Raw genomic sequence first — 22,734 nt, 5'->3', positions numbered from 1 at the left:
ACAATTATGCCAGACCAGGGTTAAGTATCTGGGCCAATGCCTTACCCAAGGGCTGAGACACCTCACCGACGACCGAATCCAAGCGATTCGAAACATGGCACTGCCACAGACCCAGCACCAGATCCATACGTTCCTAGGCATGTGTGGATACTGTCGCAATTGGATCCCAGGATTCTCTATTCTGGCATTACCACTACAAGAGATGGTTTCCTCAACTAAGCCAGACCGGGTCTCTCATACTGAGGAATCTGAGCTGGCTTTCGAGGAACTAAAGGCGAGCCTAACAAAGGCCCCAGCACTGGGAATGCCAGATTATGGGAAACCCTTTGAACTGTACGGAACTGAATCAGCTGGGTGTGCGGCAGGAGTACTTGTTCAAAAGCATGATGCCAATCGACCAGTAGCGTACTACAGAGGCCAGCTGGACACAGTAGAACGCTCACTCCCAACTTGCTTACGAAGTGTGGCTGCGATAGCACAACTAGTAAACAAGAGTGAGGATGTGGTGTTGGGACACAATTTAACTGTTCATGCTCCCCATGCTGTCTCTGCCCTCCTAAATTCTGCACAAACATGACATGTGTCCTCAGCACGGTTCACCAAGTGGGAACTGGCGCTGATGGCCCCAGTAAATATTACCATCAAAAGATGCAACACACTAAACCCAGCCACATTCCTTCCTCATGTGCCCTCCAAGGCACAAAGGGTGGAGGGTGATGGGAATGTTGCTGAATATGGTAAGGCAGAGTTTAGTGAGGGTGGGGACAAGCATGATTGCATGACCTACCTGAATCAGACCTTTACAGCACGTCCTGACATAAGCGACAGCCCATTAAGTGAGGTAGACATAACCTTATTTACTGATGGTAGCTGTCATAGACAAACGGAAACGGGAGAGCTGTGCACAGGCTACGCGGTAGTAGATGGAGAAGGTATTGTGGAAGCTGAACCCTTAGGACCACCTCACTCAGCACAAGTAGTGGAACTGGTGGCACTGACCAGAGCATGTGAACTGGCCAAAGGAAAATCAGTTAACATATATACCGACTCCAGATATGCTTTCGGAGTAGTACATGATTTTGGAGCCCTATGGCGCCTCCGAAATTTCATGACGGCGGCTGGCACACCAGTGGCGCATGCGACATACATTAGAAGACTTCTGGGAGCTATCCAGCTCCCAGACAGAGTGGCTGTTATCAAGTGCAAAGCTCACACATCAGAGAAGGACCCGGTGTCCCTTGGTAACAGCCGCACTGATGAGGCAGCGAAAAGGGACGCATGCCCTGTAAATATTTCCACCCATCCTACAAACCTCTGTACACTGAACATGGTATCCACATCCAAACTGATAGACATGCAGAATTTGTGTTCCCCACAGGAAAGAGCAGTATGGAAGTCGAAGGGATGTGGCCAAGAGTCCACCGGACTTTGGAGAGATGGACATGGGAAACCAGTGGCCCCCAGGGCATACCTTCCTAGTCTAGCCGAGGCGGCCCATGGGCTGACACATCTTGGGAAGGAAGGTATGTGCAAGCTGGTAAAGGCCTACTGGTGTGCACCAGGGTTCGCTTCTCAAGCAGGTAGAGTGGCAATGTCATGCCTCACCTGTTTGAGGAAGAACATTGGAAAAGCCATCCCAACAGAGCCATCCCACATCCCTCCTACAGAAGGCCCTTTCCAGGTAATACAAATCGACTTCATACAGTTACCACCCTGTAGAAATTTGAAATATGTATTAGTATGTGTTGACATGTTTTCCAGCTGGGTGGAGGCTTTCCCCGCTGCCTCCAACACTGCTACCTTTACAGCAAAGAAAATATGTCAAGAGTTTGTCTGTAGATATGGTCATCGAGAGTGACAGAGGCACTCATTTCACAGGAGAGGTCTTCCAAATCATGTGTAAACTCCGGGGGATTAATAGTAAACTTCATACTCCATATCGTCCCCAGGCGAGCGCCAAAGTTGAGAGAATGAATGATACTATTAAGAACAAATTGGGTAAAGTTATGGCTGAAACAGGGTTGTTATGGCCAGAGGCACTGCCCATTGTGCTGTATAGCATTAGGACCACTCCCAGGGCTCCGCTCAACCTGTCCCCCTTCGAGATATTGTTTGGTCGGCAGCCACACATCATGATAGACCCACAGGATGATCTCAAGTGTAACAATGAGCTAACTGTACAGTATATCCTAAAGCTAAACAAACAGCTAAGGAAACAACAAAAGGAGCTGAATTTATTGACACCTGATATGCCTATCGAGAACTGTCATAATCTTAAACCATGAGACTTTGTTATGATCCGAAATCTTTTACGCTCAGGTTGTTTGATAGACCGTTGGGAAGGACCGTACCAAGTTTTGTTGACCAGCACTACAATCGATTAAAGTCGCAGAGAGAGAGACTTGGATACATTCGTCCCACTGCAAGAAAGCCAATAACCCAGAGTTCCCGTGTGCAGAGAGCGAAAGAGAAGAAGTATCGCTAGAAGCATTGTTCCGGGAAGACTTAAAGGCAGCCAAGGTCAAGCAACCTGAGCGAGCAAAGGTCAAAGAGCAGAGCAAATAAAAGTCCCCTGGTAGAGATGATGGAAGGACTCCAAGCAACAGGTTCACAGTTATATATCTATTTCTTTGTTTTCTTCCTGTTTCCTCTACTTCATTCAAGGATACTCGGTGGCTGCCACACTCTAGAGCGATCGGAACGGAGTTCTGACAGTGTAATAATGGACCCAGATATGGGTGAAGTAGAATCCCTAAACCAGCTTGATACTTTACCCATAACAGGAGAAGGTAAAAGGTATGAGGAAAACGTAGTTCAAGGGCAATGTGATGAGTTATTGTCTGGTGAGTACTGTGTCTGTAGATACTGTCAGCCGAAAATGGAAGAGGAATGCATCCAGCGATGTCAGTCGATGAGTAAGGCAACTACGGGCAGACATCCCTTGAGTGATTACCACTCACTAGTGGGTAAGGTCTTAAACCAAACAGAATGCTGGGTGTGTTCACAAGTACTACATAAAAGAAGTAGCGTAGGCCTAGTCCCATACCCGCTTAACATCTCTGAGATAAGCGTCTTAAATAAAGGGAGGCCACTGGATAAGAGATACCTGTATACCAGGTCCCCTAGTCTTAGATTACACCCATACCAAGTGGATAAGTCCCTGGAATGTATGAACTTCTCTAGTTCCAGAATGACTGGTAATTGGGAAGTGACATGGCACAACCAGACAATAACTTACTCCCAGCGTCCAGATGGAGAGCCTATTGATAAGGAATTATTGTTAAAAATCTGCACCAGTGGGAGACACTATAAATATGTCTACACTGTGAAGAAAAGTAAAATGATGGCCGGCAGAGTATCAGCCGGTTATTGTAACATGACCCTACAGCCAGAAACTTGTGAGGAACAAGTCAGGGAGCAGGGGACGGGAATGTTCTTATGGATAATGTGTGACAAAATCATGAAATACTCTGTCCCTTATTTCCTCCCTGACGACGTTTATTATATTTGTGGTAGAAGGGCGTACAAATGGCTCTCCATGAACTACGTGGGAATTTGTTATTTAAGTAGAGTGTTACCTGAAGTGATGACCCTTACACATGATGAAATGGTAAGCATACACAGAGGTGTACCTCCTCCTTACACTCATACCCATTATGACCAAATCCATAAAAGGGATTTAACAATCAAAAAAGAACCCCTAGCTTCTGAATTGATACACGAATCATTCGGTATCCAACTCCTCATTGCATTAGATATCACCCATACCGCCAGAGGAGTCATAAATTTTAAGTATATCCAAGCATTAGCAAGCTTGGTAGATATCACTGAGATTTATGATGACACCTTCAGATACACTGGGAGAGAGTTACAAGCATATAAAAGAGAGCTAGTACAACATCGGATGGTGTTGAACTATCTGACAGCCATGACAGGAGGATATTGTGTCACCCTCTCCACACAGTTTGGGGTGAAATGTTGTACATACATCACCAACAATACTGAAGACCCAGAAGAAATCATCGATCATCGGATGGATGAGATTCTTCAGCTTAAATGGGAATTTAGAAGGGAACACAATATCAGCCTGGCAGAAATAGGTGATAAGGTCAGTGAATGGACCTCCTGGTTGAACCCAATGCACTGGTTCTCCGGTTTAGGAGAATGGGCGCAAGGAATCATAGCTAACATCGGAAAACTCCTCCTCTGTATCGGTGGTGCAATCATAGTCTTTGTGTTATTGTTTAAATGTTTAAAAGTGGTGACCCGGGGAAAGACAAAACGTACTGAAATCATGAGTGTAAGAACGAGAGATGCAGAGGAAGACCAGGGTTTGGTATATGACCCTAGAATCAAAACCACCACCCTTTCAAGAAACCATATTTGTGAAAGTGTATATGTTGTAACCTCCCTTGTTTTTATTTTTATCCCAAAAATTGTACATTATCCTTCGTCACCCTGAGTAGATTGTTCGGGATAAATGCGGCCCATCGTTTATCCATGATCCTGGATCGGCCAAAGAGCAGATGGTTTACTCCCCTTATATGTTTAATTCACGGATCCCAATTTCTCTGATTAGGATTATGAATTTCTGTATTGTTATGTAAAATGTTTGTACTGTGACAGTTTTATATTTACTGTCAAAGGGTGGACTGTTAAAGTCGAGTTGCACACACGCCATTTTAGGATAGTATGGCCGCCATTTTGGTTCGCAGAGTTGCGCAAATAAAGTTTCCATACCCGAGTCTGTGTGACAAAGTGGACCAGAAGCGCAGCCATACTATTACACATAAATTCATAATAACATACTTACACTAAATAAAATATAGTTAAAGGTTTAGAGCACCACACATAGCTTAGTTAGCATTACATACATCCGTCTGTATAATGTTTAGTACCGTTACGTTCCATTTCTTATGCGCAGTATTCCGGTCATTGCGAATATTTCGCAATTCATACGGTCCGATAGTTATGGACAAAATCCATATTCCCAAGACTGTTTCTGTTAAAAAGTGTATAACAAAAGAATCTAGTTGTAACCGGTTCTTACTGCTATTTACAACCCCTGACGACGATACCAACAGACAAAGGACTCCAAAGGTCACTCCCCTGCACCTATCCAAACCAGGTGCATCATTTTACCCCAATCACAGAGGACTTGACATACGAACCCTGACCAATAGGAATGGCCTTTGACCTCCCCTTTCTGACCCTATAAGATAGGTGACCCAGGGCGGCCTTGGTCACTTCGGCACATCTTCTTTTCCCTGACCATTGACCGGACTATAGTTCAAACCTGAACATAGTGAGCTCCGACCGGACTGCGCTGCGCATATTTGATGAGACGGTAAACGGTTGCATTCACTATACTTGCTTTTATTGTATTGTTGGCTGATTGTATCCTGTGTCTGTTTTTCTTCCCCTAGTAGAGCTTGATTATTGTATTTATTGTTAGACGATTGCATTACGTGTTATACCTGTTTTTCTTATTTCTGTAATCCCCTTTTGTCCATTAGGGACTAAATACATTATTTACGGAGTTTCTGTCTCCGCACCTTTATACTGTGGTCTCGTCTGTTATTCGCATATAGCGATAAAGGTATATTACGGACATTGTCCTTAAAGGTGTATTCGCAGATTAGAGACAAAGTACTGCGAAGGGATCTCGGTACTCTTTACCTAGAAGGGCGCCCGTCGCGGGCATCGCGGGTACATTTATGTATGGCCGCGACGCGACCGATGCGATGCCCGCGATTTCCCATTGAAACCAATGTTAAACATGAAAATCGTGTCGGTCGCGTCGCGGCCGGCCATAAATGTACCCGCGATGCCCGCGACGCGATGCTCACGATTTCCCATAGGAATCAATGTTAAAAGGCGCGATGGACCGGATTTTACTGTTAAATGGCTCAATCCACCCGATTTGGCCATAGGAATCAATGTTAAATGGGCCACAGAGCCCATTAACCCTTAAATGTGCCCCCAAATTTTTAACGCCACCCCACGATCCACGCCAACCCGAAGCGTGGCGAGCGCAGCGAGCCCGCGAGGGGTGGCGGTACGCGTCCTCCGACCTTTTCATGCCCTACTATCCACTAGGGCGTGGTGTGAGAATATAATAGTCTGGCGAGCGCAGCGAGCCACCGAGCCCGAAGCGTGGCGAGCGCAGCGAGCCCCGCGAGGGGACGCGGATACCTTCACAGTTATGCGCGTCCCCTCGCGGGCTTCACAGGTGTCCGTGGCGACGCGGACACCTGTGAAGCCCGCGAGGGGACGCGTCTACCTGTGAACGTATCCGCGTCCCCTCGCTGCGCTCGCCACGCTTCTGGCTCGGTGGCTCGCTGCGCTCGCCACACTATTATATTCTCACACCACGCCCTAGTGGATAGTAGGGCATGAAAAGGTCGGAGGACGCGTACCGCTGCGCTCGCCACGCTTCGGGTTGGCGTGGATCGTGGGGTGGCGTTAAAAATGTGGGGGGACATTTAAGGGTTAATTTGGCCAATTTGGCCCCAAATCGGGTCCATTGAGGCATTTAACAGTAAAATCGCGGTCAATCTGCCGTTTTAACATTGTTCCCTATGGGAAAATCGCGGTGATCCCGGTCATCGCGGCCATCCCGATTTACCCGCGATGCCCGCGATCACCACGATTTTTACCCCCGATCACCGCGATTTCAATCGCTGGCGCCCTTCTAGGTAAAGAGTACCGGGATCTCTTATTAATGCATTGGTTCTTCCGTGTATAATACACGATAAAGGTACGTTACGTTGCGCTACGTTTTGTTCGCACGTAGCTATGAATAAAAGGTACACTGGTTACAGACATAACACGTAACCTGCGCTTTTCACTTATTGTTCTTGGTTATATTAAAGCGGCATTAACACCTGGCACCGCACCCTTGCCGAGTGCCGACCAGGTGGGGTCAGAATGGGCCTGGTAAATGTTTGCTGCAGGGGGCTCCATTAGGCGGGGGAATTCGGGGGAATCACCTTGTCTGCCCCACCTGGTGGTCACTAATCACCCAGCAGCCCAAATGCTCAGAGCCATAGGGTGATCCCATGCCCATCAGCTCATCTGGGAAATGCCGGAGATGCCAATCAGCCGCCCTGGTGGGGTAACTGACTCACCACGACAGCTTGTGAGGCTCCACTGGATACAATAATGTTTCTGGGGTCACAGGGGACCCCTCCATCCCTCTTCTTTATGAAGTTAGCGATCTTGCTGGGCAGGGTCTTCCCAATGTACATGAATAGGTTGTAGCTGCCTGCAGAGAAACAAGGGAAAGATGACCAGTAATCCCCGGAGCCTGTCCTCTGCTCTACTGTAATGGTATTACCAAGCGCAGGGTCTCCACCTGGCTCATGGGGTATCTCTGCTGGCTCTTACCACACACACACACACACACACACACACACACACACATATATATATATTAGATTCGATTAGATTATTGGTGACATTTGGATAAAGGAGGGGGAGGCCATATCACAGTGGTAGGGATCATTTTTAGGCCCAGTCGTAAAGTGTGTTATATAAGGCTAGAGGGGGTTATTGCTTTTGAGAAGGGCTCCCCTACCTTCCTTCCCCCCTACATGGCCCTTAAAGACTCCACCCCCTTTATTGGCCCCACCCCTTTTGTAGGACTGCTTTCCCAGATTTCCAGGGCTGGTTTTCCATCCCAATCCGCCCCTGGGCCCAATGGCCGGTCCGGTTTCCCAATATACAAGGGGAAAAATGAGTAGGGGGTCGCCCGTATTTTAAGAACCAGCACCAGTCCCACCCAGCCAGCAGGGTAATGCCCCAACCGGGGGAAGACTTTTTATACAAGTCCCCCCAAGCAAAGCATTAACCCCCTAACCGGTCAGCTTGGGCAGGGGTCCTGGGGTACCCCCAATGAAAGGGTCCCCCCTCCAGAGTTTAACTACACAGGCTGAAGCATAAAATATTGTATATTGCTGTGGAACTAGGAGTCCCATCAAGCCTCCACCACATACAGGGACTTGGAGAACCACATGTCCCAGCATGCGGGGCATTAAAGGGCCCACTGGAACTTGCAGTTCCACAGCAATACAAATAGTAAAATAAACACACACATACACCAGAATATTAAAACTTTATTACATACATAGCCCACACATACTGATACCTACCTATCTTGAGCCCGTAGGTCGCCTTCCATCCGTGCGGTCCTGAAGAAATCCATAGGGGTACCTGTGGAAGGAAATTATACTTACAAGGCTCCTCCAGCATAGATCGGTCCTCTTGGTTCCATGTAGGCATCCCCAGGTCTTGGCAAAAAAATCAAAAGGCTAAACCCAAGCCACCGAGCTGAGGAGAAGCCGCACAATGACTTTGTTTACATCGTGCCGATCCTCCTCCTGAATGCCGCTATTGGCCGCTTAGTGACACCTAGCGGGCCAATCAGGAGCCGCTAGGCATTTAATAAAAAGTCTCCCCCCGGCTGTGGCATTACCCTGCTGGCTGGTTGGGCCTGGTGCTGGTTTTTAAAATACAGGGGGACCCCTACTTATTTTGTGCCCAATATTTGGAATATTTTGGAATACAAATTCGTAAAATGCCATATGACGCCGATGATAGTGGTATGCATTCATATTAAGAATACAAATTTTCGTATTCGTATTCTTAGTAAATTTCCCCCTAAGTTGCGTATTACAGGAGACAACACCGGGCCCACGTGAGCTGACGATCCATCACATATCTTACATACACGATAACGTGATTGTATATATGCACCTAGTGATTGACCTCTCCAGTGGTTAATCAGAACTGCGGTGTAAGGAATTGTGGGCTACAAGCAGAAGCAGCCAGTGACCTGCATACAGACATAATACATGAATTAGCCCCTATGACACAGCGTGGCTTCCATAGGAATGTTACTTCCCGACACAGAAGCAGCCACGGATATACATGTGCCACAATAATGTTTCCGACTCCCTCATGTCAAAGTGATTAGTGATTCCTTCCATAACCCCACTGACCCACAGATCCATTGTCCAGTTCCTCCATGAGCGCTCGGGCCCTGCACTTAGCATCGACTGGGAAGTGAGCGCTGTCCAGCAGATCGGGGTAAGTACACAGCGCAGCCACCTGGGAGGGAGGACAGATGGGTATAAGGAGAGGACTGTAGTGATATACAGGAGTTATTACACAGGCCACGTGTCACATTACATACAGTACACAGCGCAGCCACCTGGGAGGGAGGACAGATGGGTATAAGGAGAGGACTGTAGTGATATACAGGAGTTATTACACAGACCACGTGTCACATTACATATAGTACACAGCGCAGCCACCTGGGAGGGAGGACAGATGGGTATAAGGAGAGGACTGTAGTGATATACAGGAGTTATTACACAGTCCACGTGTCACATTACATACAGTACACAGCGCAGCCACCTGGGAGGGAGGACAGATGGGTATAAGGAGAGGACTGTAGTGATATACAGGAGTTATTACACAGTCCACGTGTCACATTACATACAGTACACAGCGCAGCCACCTGGGAGGGAGGACAGATGGGTATAAGGAGAAGACTGTAGTGATATACAGGAGTTATTACACAGGCCACGTGTCACATTACATACAGTACACAGCGCAGCCACCTGGGAGGGATGACAGATGGGTATAATGAGAGGACTGTAGTGATATACAGGAGTTATTACACAGGCCACGTGTCACATTACATACAGTACACAGCCACCTGGGAGGGAGGACAGATGGGTATAAGGAGAAGACTGTAGTGATATACAGGAGTTATTACACAGGCCACGTGTCACATTACATACAGTACACAGCCACCTGGGAGGGAGGACAGATGGGTATAAGGAGAGGACTGTAGTGATATACAGGAGTTATTACACAGACCACGTGTCACATTACATACAGTACACAGCGCAGCCACCTGGGAGGGATGACAGATGGGTATAAGGAGAAGACTGTAGTGATATACAGGAGTTATTACACAGGCCACGTGTCACATTACATACAGTACACAGCCACCTGGGAGGGAGGACAGATGGGTATAAGGAGAGGACTGTAGTGATATACAGGAGTTATTACACAAGCCACGTGTCACATTACATACAGTACACAGCCACCTGGGAGGGAGGACAGATGGGTATAAGGAGAGGACCGTAGTGATATACAGGAGTTATTACATAGACCACGTGTCACATTACATACAGTACATAGCACAGCCACCTGGGAGGGAGGACAGATGGGTATAAGGAGAGGACTGTAGTGATATACAGGAGTTATTACACAGGCCACGTGTCACATTACATACAGTACACGATGCAGCCACCTGGGAGGGAGCACAGATGGGTATAAGGAGAGGACTGTAGTTATATACAGGAGTTATTACACAGGCCACGTGTCACATTACATACAGTACACAGCCACCTGGGAGGGAGGACAGATGGGTATAAGGAGAAGACTGTAGTGATATACAGGAGTTATTACACAGGCCACATGTCACATTACATACAGTACACAGCGCAGCCACCTGGGAGGGAGGACAGATGGGTATAAGGAGAGGACTGTAGTGATATACAGGAGTTATTACACAGGCCACGTGTCACATTACATACAGTACACAGCCACCTGGGAGGGAGGACAGATGGGTATAAGGAAAAGACTGTAGTGATATACAGGAGTTATTACACAGGCCACGTGTCACATTACATACAGTACACAGCGCAGCCACCTGGGAGGGAGGACAGATGGGTATAAGGAGAGGACTGTAGTGATATACAGGAGTTATTACACAGGCCACGTGTAACATTACATACAGTACACAGTGCAGCCAACTGGGAGGGAGGACAGATGGGTATAAGGAGAAGACTGTAGTGATAACAGGAGTTATTACACAGGCCACGTGTCACATTACATACAGTACACAGCCACCTGGGAGGGAGGACAGATGGGTATAAGGTGAAGACTGTAGTGATATACAAGAGTTATTACACAGGCCACGTGTCACACTACGTACAGTACACAGCGCAGCCACCTGGGAGGGAGGACAGATGGGTATAAGGAGAAGACTGTAGTGATAACAGGAGTTATTACACAGGCCACGTGTCACATTACATACAGTACACAGTGCAGCCAACTGGGAGGGAGGACAGATGGGTATAAGGAGAGGACTGTAGTGATATACAGGAGTTATTACACAGGCCACGTGTCACATTACATACAGTACACAGCCACCTGGGAGGGAGGACAGATGGGTATAAGGATAGGACTGTAGTGATATACAGGAGATATTACACAGGCCACGTGTCACATTACATACAGTACACTGCGCAGCCACCTGGGAGTGAGGACAGATGGGTATAAGGAGAGGACTGTAGTGATATACAGGAGATATTACACAGGCAACGTGTCACATTACATACAGTACACAGCGCAGCCACCTGGGAGTGAGGACAGATGGGTATAAGGAGAGGACTGTAGTGATATACAGGAGTTATTACACAGACCACGTGTCACTTTACATACAGTACACAGCGCAGCCACCTGGGAGGGAGGACAGATGGGTATAAGGAGAGGACTGTAGTGATATACAGGAGTTATTACACAGGCCACGTGTCACATTACATACAGTACACAGCCACCTGGGAGGGAGGACAGATGGGTATAAGGAGAGGACTGTAGTGATATACAGGAGTTATTACACAGACCACGTGTCACATTACATACAGTACACAGCGCAGCCACCTGGGAGGGAGGACAGATGGGTATAAGGAGAAGACTGTAGTGATATACAGGAGTTATTACACAGGACACGTGTCACATTACATACAGTACACAGCGCAGCCACCTGGGAGGGAGGACAGATGGGTATAAGGAGAGGACTGTAGTGATATACAGGAGTTATTACACAGGCCACGTGTCACATTACATACAGTACACAGCCACCTGGGAGGGAGGACAGATGGGTATAAGGAGAGGACTGTAGTGATATACAGGAGTTATTACACAGACCACGTGTCACATTACATACAGTACACAGCCACCTGGGAGGGAGGACAGATGGGTATAAGGAGAGGACTGTAGTGATATACAGGAGTTATTACACAGGCCACGTGTCACATTACATACAGTACACAGCCACCTGGGAGGGAGGACAGATGGGTATAAGGAGAGGACTGTAGTGATATACAGGAGTTATTACACAGACCACGTGTCACATTACATACAGTACACAGCGCAGCCACCTGGGAGGGAGGACAGATGGGTATAAGGAGAAGACTGTAGTGATATACAGGAGTTATTACACAGGCCACGTGTCACATTACATACAGTACACAGTGCAGCCAACTGGGAGGGAGGACAGATGGGTTTAAGGAGAGGACTGTAGTGATACACAGGAGTTATTACACAGGCCACGTGTCACATTACATACAGTACACAGCCACCTGGGAGGGAGGACAGATGGGTATAAGGAGAGGACTGTAGTGATATACAGGAGTTATTACACAGGCCACGTATCACATTACATACAGTACACAGCCACCTGGGAGGGAGGACAGATGGGTATAAGGAGAGGACTGTAGTGATATACAGGAGATATTACACAGGCCACGTGTCACATTACATACAGTACACTGCGCAGCCACCTGGGAGTGAGGACAGATGGGTATAAGGAGAGGACTGTAGTGATATACAGGAGATATTACACAGGCCACGTGTCACATTACATACAGTACACTGCGCAGCCACCTGGGAGTGAGGACAGATGGGTATAAGGAGAGTACTGTAGTGATATACAGGAGTTATTACACAGACCACGTGTCACTTTACATACAGTACACAGCGCAGCCACCTGGGAGGGAGGACAGATGGGTATAAGGAGAGGACTGTAGTGATATAAAGGAGTTATTACACAGGCCACGTGTCACATTACATACAGTACACAGCCACCTGGGAGGGAGCACAGATGGGTATAAGGAGAAGACTGTAGTGATATACAGGAGTTATTACACAGACCACGTGTCACATTACATACAGTACACAGCCACCTGGGAGGGAGGACAGATGGGTATAAGGAGAGGACTGTAGTGATATACAGGAGTTATTACACAGGCCACGTGTCACATTACATACAGTACACAGCGCAGCCACCTGGGAGGGAGGACAGATGGGTATAAGGAGAAGACTGTAGTGATATACAGGAGTTATTACACAGACCACGTGTCACATTACATACAGTACACAGCGCAGCCACCTGGGAGGGAGGACAGATGGGTTTAAGGAGAGGACTGTAGTGATATACAGGAGTTATTACACAGGCCACGTGTCACATTACATACAGTACACAGCGCAGTCACCTGGGAGGGACAGATGGGTATAAGGAGAGGACCGTAGTAATATACAGGAGTTATTACACAGGCCACGTGTCACATTACATACAGTACACAGCAAAGCCACCTGGGAGGGAGGACAGATGGGTATAAGGAGAAGACTGTAGTGATATACAGGAGTTATTACACAGGCCACGTGTCACATTACATACAGTACACAGTGCAGCCACCTGGGAGGGAGGACAGATGGGTATAAGGAGAAGACTGTAGTGATATACAGGAGTTATTACACAGGCCACGTGTCACATTACATACAGTACACAGCCACCTGGGAGGGAGGACAGATGGGTATAAGGAGAAGACTGTAGTGATATACAGGAGTTATTACACAGACCACGTGTCACATTACATACAGTACACAGCCACCTGGGAGGGAGGACAGATGGGTATAAGGAGAAGACTGTAGTGATATACAGGAGTTATTACACAGGCCACGTGTCACATTACATACAGTACACAGCCACCTGGGAGGGAGGACAGATGGGTATAAGGAGTTAGACTGTAGTGATATACAGGAGTTATTACACAGGCCACGTGTCACATTACATACAGTACACAGCCACCTGGGAGGGAGGACAGATGGGTATAAGGAGAAGACTGTAGTGATATACAGGAGTTATTACACAGACCACGTGTCACATTACATACAGTACACAGCCACCTGGGAGGGAGGACAGATGGGTATAAGGAGAGGACTGTAGTGATATACAGGAGTTATTACACAGGCCACGTATTACATTACATACAGTACACAGCCACCTGTGAGGGAAGACAGATGGGTATAAGGAGTTAGACTGTAGTGATATACAGGAGTTATTACACAGGCCACGTGTCACATTACATACAGTACACAGCCACCTGGGAGGGAGGGAGGACAGATGGGTATAAGGAGAGGACTGTAGTGATATACAGGAGTTATTACACAGGCCACGTGTCACATTACATACAGTACACAGCCACCTGGGAGGGAGGACAGATGGGTATAAGGAGAAGACTGTAGTGATATACAGGAGTTATTACACAGGCCACGTGTCACATTACATACAGTACACAGCCACCTGGGAGGGAGGACAGATGGGTATAAGGAGAGGACTGTAGTGATATACAGGAGTTATTACACAGGCCACGTGTCACATTACATACAGTACACAGTGCAGCCACCTGGGAGGGAGGACAGATGGGTATAAGGAGAAGACTGTAGTGATATACAGGAGTTATTACACAGACCACGTGTCACATTACATACAGTACACAGTGCAGCCACCTGGGAGGGAGGACAGATGGGTATAAGGAGAGGACTGTAGTGATATACAGGAGTTATTACACAGACCACGTGTCACATTACATACAGTACACAGTGCAGCCACCTGGGAGGGAGGACAGATGGGTATAAGGAGAGGACTGTAGTGATATACAGGAGTTATTACACAGGCCACGTGTCACATTACATACAGTACACAGCCACCTGGGAGGGAGGACAGATGGGTATAAGGAGAGGACTGTAGTGATATACAGGAGTTATTACACAGGCCACGTGTCACATTACATACAGTACACAGCCACCTGGGAGGGAGGACAGATGGGTATAAGGAGAAGACTGTAGTGATATACAGGAGTTATTACACAGACCACGTGTCACATTACATACAGTACACAGCCACCTGGGAGGGAGGACAGATGGGTATAAGGAGAAGACTGTAGTGATATACAGGAGTTATTACACAGGCCACGTGTCACATTACATACAGTACACAGCCACCTGGGAGGGAGGACAGATGGGTATAAGGAGAAGACTGTAGTGATATACAAGAGTTATTACACAGGCCACGTGTCACATTACATACAGTACACAGCGCAGCCACCTGGGAGGGAGGACAGATGGGTATAAGGAGAGGAATGTAGTGATATACAGGAGTTATTACAAAGGCCACGTGTCACATTACAGTCACATTACATACAGTACACAGCGCAGCCACCTGGGAGGGAGGACAGATGGGTATAAGGAGAGGACTGTAGTGATATACAGGAGTTATTACACAGACCACCTGTCACATTACATACAGTACACAGCCACCTGGGAGGGAGGACAGATGGGTATAAGGAGAAGACTGTAGTGATTTACAGGAGTTATTACACAGGCCACGTGTCACATTACATACAGTACACAGCGCAGCCACCTGGGAGGGAGGACAGATGGGTATAAGGAGAGGACTGTAGTGATATACAAGAGTTATTACACAGGCCGCGTGTCACATTACATACAGTACACAGCGCAGCCACCTGGGAGGGAGGACAGATGGGTATAAGGAGAAGACTGTAGTGATATACAGGAGTTATTACACAGGCCACGTGTCACATTACATACAGTACGCAGCGCAGCCACCTGGGAGGGAGGATAGATGGGTATAAGGAGAAGACTGTAGTGATATACAGGAGTTATTACACAGGCCACGTGTCACATTACATACAGTACACAGCGCAGCCACCTGGGAGGGAGGACAGATGGGTATAAGGAGAGGACTGTAGTGATATACAGGAGTTATTACACAGACCACCTGTCACATTACATACAGTACACAGCCACCTGGGAGGGAGGACAGATGGGTATAAGGAGAAGACTGTAGTGATTTACAGGAGTTATTACACAGGCCACGTGTCACATTACATACAGTACACAGCGCAGCCACCTGGGAGGGAGGACAGATGGGTATAAGGAGAGGACTGTAGTGATATACAGGAGTTATTACACAGGCCACGTGTCACATTACATACAGTACACAGCCACCTGGGAGGGATGACAGATGGGTATAAGGAGAGGACTATAGTGATATACAGGAGTTATTACACAGGCCACGTGTCACATTACATACAGTACACAGCGCAACCACCTGGGAGGGAGGACAGATGGGTATAAGGAGAAGACTGTAGTGATATACAGGAGTTATTACACAGGCCACGTGTCACATTACATACAGTACACAGTGCAGCCACCTGGTAGGGAGGACAGATGGGTATAAGGAGAAGACTGTAGTGATATACAGGAGTTATTACACAGGCCACGTGTCACATTACATACAGTACACAGCCACCTGGGAGGGAGGACAGATGGGTATAAGGAGAAGACTGTAGTGATATACAGGAGTTATTACACAGACCACGTGTCACATTACATACAGTACACAGCCACCTGGGAGGGAGGACAGATGGGTATAAGGAGAGGACTGTAGTGATATACAGGAGTTATTACACAGACCACGTGTCACATTACATACAGTACACAGCGCAGCCACCTGGGAGGGAGGACAGATGGGTATAAGGAGAAGACTGTAGTTATATACAGGAGTTATTACACAGGCCACGTGTCACATTACATACAGTACACAGCACAGCCACCTGGGAGGGAGGACAGATGGGTATAAGGAGAAGACTGTAGTGATATACAGGAGCTATTACACAGGCCACGTGTCACATTACATACAGTACACAGCCACCTGGGAGGGAGGACAGATGGGTATAAGGAGAAGACTGTAGTGATATACAGGAGTTATTACACAGACCACGTGTCACATTACATACAGTACACAGCCACCTGGGAGGGAAGACAGATGGGGATAAGGAGAAGACTGTAGTGATATACAGGAGTTATTGCACAGGCCACGTGTCACATTACATACAGTACACAGCGCAGCCACCTGGGAGGGAGGACAGATGGGTATAAGGAGAAGACTGTAGTGATATACACGAGTTATTACACAGGCCACGTGTCACATTACATACAGTACACAGCGCAGCCACCTGGGAGGGAGGACAGATGGGTATAAGGAGAGGACTGTAGTGATATACAGGAGTTATTACACAGACCACGTGTCACATTACATACAATACACAGCGCAGCCACCTGGGAGGGAGGACAGATGGGTATAAGGAGAAGACTGTAGTGATATACAGGAGTTATTACACAGGCCACGTGTCACATTACATACAGTACACAGTGCAGCCACCTGGGAGGGACAGATGGGTATAAGGAGAGGACTGTAGTGATATACAGGAGTTATTACACAGGCCACGTGTCACATTACATACAGTACACAGCGCAGCCACCTGGGAGGGAGGACAGATGGGTATAAGGAAAGGACTGTAGTGATATACAGGAGTTATTACACAGGCCACGTGTCACATTACATACAGTACACAGCGCAGCCACCTGGGAGGGACAGATGGGTATAAGGAGAGGACCGTAGTAATATACAGGAGTTATTACACAGGCCACGTGTCACATTACATACAGTACACAGCAAAGCCACCTGGGAGGGAGGACAGATGGGTATAAGGAGAAGACTGTAGTGATATACAGGAGTTATTACACAGGCCACGTGTCACATTACATACAGTACACAGTGCAGCCACCTGGGAGGGAGGACAGATGGGTATAAGGAGAAGACTGTAGTGATATACAGGAGTTATTACACAGGCCACGTGTCACATTACATACAGTACACAGCCACCTGGGAGGGAGGACAGATGGGTATAAGGAGAAGACTGTAGTGATATACAGGAGTTATTACACAGACCACGTGTCACATTACATACAGTACACAGCCACCTGGGAGGGAGGACAGATGGGTATAAGGAGAAGACTGTAGTGATATACAGGAGTTATTACACAGGCCACGTGTCACATTACATACAGTACACAGCCACCTGGGAGGGAGGACAGATGGGTATAAGGAGTTAGACTGTAGTGATATACAGGAGTTATTACACAGGCCACATGTCACATTACATACAGTACACAGCCACCTGGGAGGGAGGACAGATGGGTATAAGGAGAAGACTGTAGTGATATACAGGAGTTATTACACAGACCACGTGTCACATTACATACAGTACACAGCCACCTGGGAGGGAGGACAGATGGGTATAAGGAGAGGACTGTAGTGATATACAGGAGTTATTACACAGGCCACGTATCACATTACATACAGTACACAGCCACCTGTGAGGGAGGACAGATGGGTATAAGGAGTTAGACTGTAGTGATATACAGGAGTTATTACACAGGCCACGTGTCACATTACATACAGTACACAGCCACCTGGGAGGGAGGACAGATGGGTATAAGGAGAAGACTGTAGTGATATACAGGAGTTATTACACAGGCCACGTGTCACATTACATACAGTACACAGCCACCTGGGAGGGAGGACAGATGGGTATAAGGAGAGGACTGTAGTGATATACAGGAGTTATTACACAGGCCACGTGTCACATTACATACAGTACACAGTGCAGCCACCTGGGAGGGAGGACAGATGGGTATAAGGAGAAGACTGTAGTGATATACAGGAGTTATTACACAGGCCACGTGTCACATTACATACAGTACACAGCCACCTGGGAGGGAGGACAGATGGGTATAAGGAGAAGACTGTAGTGATATACAGGAGTTATTACACAGACCACGTGTCACATTACATACAGTACACAGCCACCTGGGAGGGAGGACAGATGGGTATAAGGAGTTAGACTGTAGTGATATACAGGAGTTATTACACAGGCCACGTGTCACATTACATACAGTACACAGCCACCTGGGAGGGAGGACAGATGGGTATAAGGAGAAGACTGTAGTGATATACAGGAGTTATTACACAGGCCACGTGTCACATTACATACAGTACACAGCCACCTGGGAGGGAGGACAGATGGGTATAAGGAGAGGACTGTAGTGATATACAGGAGTTATTACACAGGCCACGTGTCACATTACATACAGTACACAGTCCAGCCACCTGGGAGGGAGGACAGATGGGTATAAGGAGAAGACTGTAGTGATATACAGGAGTTATTACACAGGCCACGTGTCACATTACATACAGTACACAGCCACCTGGGAGGGAGGACAGATGGGTATAAGGAGAAGACTGTAGTGATATACAGGAGTTATTACACAGACCACGTGTCACATTACATACAGTACACAGCCACCTGGGAGGGAGGACAGATGGGTATAAGGAGAAGACTGTAGTGATATACAGGAGTTATTACACAGGCCACGTGTCACATTACATACAGTACACAGCCACCTGGGAGGGAGGACAGATGGGTATAAGGAGAAGACTGTAGTGATATACAGGAGTTATTACACAGGCCACGTGTCACATTACATACAGTACACAGCGCAGCCACCTGGGAGGGAGGACAGATGGGTATAAGGAGAAGACTGTAGTGATATACAGGAGTTATTACACAGGCCACGTGTCACATTACATACAGTACACAGCGCAGCCACCTGGGAGGGAGGACAGATGGGTATAAGGAGAGGACTGTAGTGATATACAAGAGTTATTACACAGGCCGCGTGTCACATTACATACAGTACACAGCGCAGCCACCTGGGAGGGAGGACAGATGGGTATAAGGAGAAGACTGTAGTGATATACAGAAATTATTACACAAGCCACGTGTCACATTACATACAGTACGCAGCGCAGCCACCTGGGAGGGAGGATAGATGGGTATAAGGAGAAGACTGTAGTGATATACAGGAGTTATTACACAGGCCACGTGTCACATTACATACAGTACACAGCGCAGCCACCTGGGAGGGAGGACAGATGGGTATAAGGAGAGGACTGTAGTGATATACAGGAGTTATTACACAGACCACATTACATACAGTACACAGCCACCTGGGAGGGAGGACAGATGGGTGTAAGGAGAAGACTGTAGTGATTTACAGGAGTTATTACACAGGCCACGTGTCACATTACATACAGTACACAGCGCAGCCACCTGGGAGGGAGGACAGATGGGTATAAGGAGAGGACTGTAGTGATATACAGGAGTTATTACAAAGGCCACGTGTCACATTACATACAGTACACAGCGCAGCCACCTGGGAGGGAGGACGAATGGGTATAAGGAGAAGACTGTAGTGATATACAGGAGTTATTACACAGGCCACGTGTCACATTACATACAGTACACAGCCACCTGGGAGGGATGACAGATGGGTATAAGGAGAGGACTATAGTGATATACAGGAGTTATTACACAGGCCACGTGTCACATTACATACAGTACACAGCGCAACCACCTGGGAGGGAGGACAGATGGGTATAAGGAGAAGACTGTAGTGATATACAGGAGTTATTACACAGGCCACGTGTCACATTACATACAGTACACAGTGCAGCCACCTGGTAGGGAGGACAGATGGGTATAAGGAGAAGACTGTAGTGATATACAGGAGTTATTACACAGGCCACGTGTCACATTACATACAGTACACAGCCACCTGGGAGGGAGGACAGATGGGTATAAGGAGAAGACTGTAGTGATATACAGGAGTTATTACACAGACCACGTGTCACATTACATACAGTACACAGCCACCTGGGAGGGAGGACAGATGGGTATAAGGAGAGGACTGTAGTGATATACAGGAGTTATTACACAGACCACGTGTCACATTACATACAGTACACAGCGCAGCCACCTGGGAGGGAGGACAGATGGGTATAAGGAGAAGACTGTAGTTATATACAGGAGTTATTACACAGGCCACGTGTCACATTACATACAGTACACAGCACAGCCACCTGGGAGGGAGGACAGATGGGTATAAGGAGAAGACTGTAGTGATATACAGGAGCTATTACACAGGCCACGTGTCACATTACATACAGTACACAGCCACCTGGGAGGGAGGACAGATGGGTATAAGGAGAAGACTGTAGTGATATACAGGAGTTATTACACAGACCACGTGTCACATTACATACAGTACACAGCCACCTGGGAGGGAAGACAGATGGGGATAAGGAGAAGACTGTAGTGATATACAGGAGTTATTACACAGGCCACGTGTCACATTACATACAGTACACAGCGCAGCCACCTGGGAGGGAGGACAGATGGGTATAAGGAGAAGACTGTAGTGATATACACGAGTTATTACACAGGCCACGTGTCACATTACATACAGTACACAGCGCAGCCACCTGGGAGGGAGGACAGATGGGTATAAGGAGAGGACTGTAGTGATATACAGGAGTTATTACACAGACCACGTGTCACATTACATACAATACACAGCGCAGCCACCTGGGAGGGAGGACAGATGGGTATAAGGAGAAGACTGTAGTGATATACAGGAGTTATTACACAGACCACGTGTCACATTACATACAGTACACAGTGCAGCCACCTGGGAGGGACAGATGGGTATAAGGAGAGGACTGTAGTGATATACAGGAGTTATTACACAGGCCACGTGTCACATTACATACAGTACACAGTGCAGCCACCTGGGAGGGACAGATGGGTATAAGGAGAGGACTGTAGTGATATACAGGAGTTATTACACAGGCCACATGTCACATTACATACAGTATACAGCACAGCCACCTGGGAGGGAGGACAGATGGGTATAAGGAGAGGACTGTAGTGATATACAGGAAATATTACACAGACCACATGTCACATTACATACAGTACACAGCCACCTGGGAGGGAGGACAGATGGGTATAAGGAGAGGACTGTAGTGATATACAGGAGTTATTACACAGGCCACGTGTCATATTACATACAGTACACAGCGCAGCCACCTGGGAGGGAGGACAGATGGGTATAAGGAGAGGACTGTAGTGATATACAGGAGTTATTACACAGGCCACGTGTCACATTACATACAGTACACAGCGCAGCCACCTGGGAGGGAGGACAGATGGGTATAAGGAGAGGACTGTAGTGATATACAGGAGTTATTACACAGACCACGTGTCACATTACATACAGTACACAGCGCAGCCACCTGGGAGGGAGGACAGATGGGTATAAGGAGAAGACTGTAGTTATATACAGGAGTTATTACACAGGCCACGTGTCACATTACATACAGTACACAGCACAGCCACCTGGGAGGGAGGACAGATGGGTATAAGGAGAAGACTGTAGTGATATACAGGAGCTATTACACAGGCCACGTGTCACATTACATACAGTACACAGCCACCTGGGAGGGAGGACAGATGGGTATAAGGAGAAGACTGTAGTGATATACAGGAGTTATTACACAGACCACGTGTCACATTACATACAGTACACAGCCACCTGGGAGGGAAGACAGATGGGGATAAGGAGAAGACTGTAGTGATATACAGGAGTTATTACACAGGCCACGTGTCACATTACATACAGTACACAGCGCAGCCACCTGGGAGGGAGGACAGATGGGTATAAGGAGAAGACTGTAGTGATATACACGAGTTATTACACAGGCCACGTGTCACATTACATACAGTACACAGCGCAGCCACCTGGGAGGGAGGACAGATGGGT

The 22,734-nt window shown here is 47.4% G+C and overlaps 1 protein-coding gene across 2 annotated transcripts in view; it reads right to left on the bottom strand.

Moving 5' to 3' along the window:
* Positions 1–22,734, bottom strand: part of LOC146005651 (alanine aminotransferase 2-like) — a 149,221-nt gene that overhangs the window by 71,461 nt on the left and 55,026 nt on the right. For both annotated transcript variants that reach the window (XM_083145042.1, XM_083145043.1), the window contains 2 exons: positions 9,003–9,111; positions 7,131–7,267 (listed from right to left, as the gene is read on the bottom strand). In XM_083145042.1, the coding sequence (XP_083001168.1) occupies positions 7,131–7,267; positions 9,003–9,111 (246 nt within the window). The remainder of the gene's footprint in view (positions 1–7,130; positions 7,268–9,002; positions 9,112–22,734) is intronic.

This window comes from Crinia signifera, chromosome 5 (genome assembly GCF_055691185.1).
Source record: "Crinia signifera chromosome 5, ASM5569118v1, whole genome shotgun sequence".
In the NCBI taxonomy this organism is placed as follows: domain Eukaryota; kingdom Metazoa; phylum Chordata; class Amphibia; order Anura; family Myobatrachidae; genus Crinia; species Crinia signifera.
This window is presented reverse-complemented; position numbering and strand designations above follow the sequence as displayed.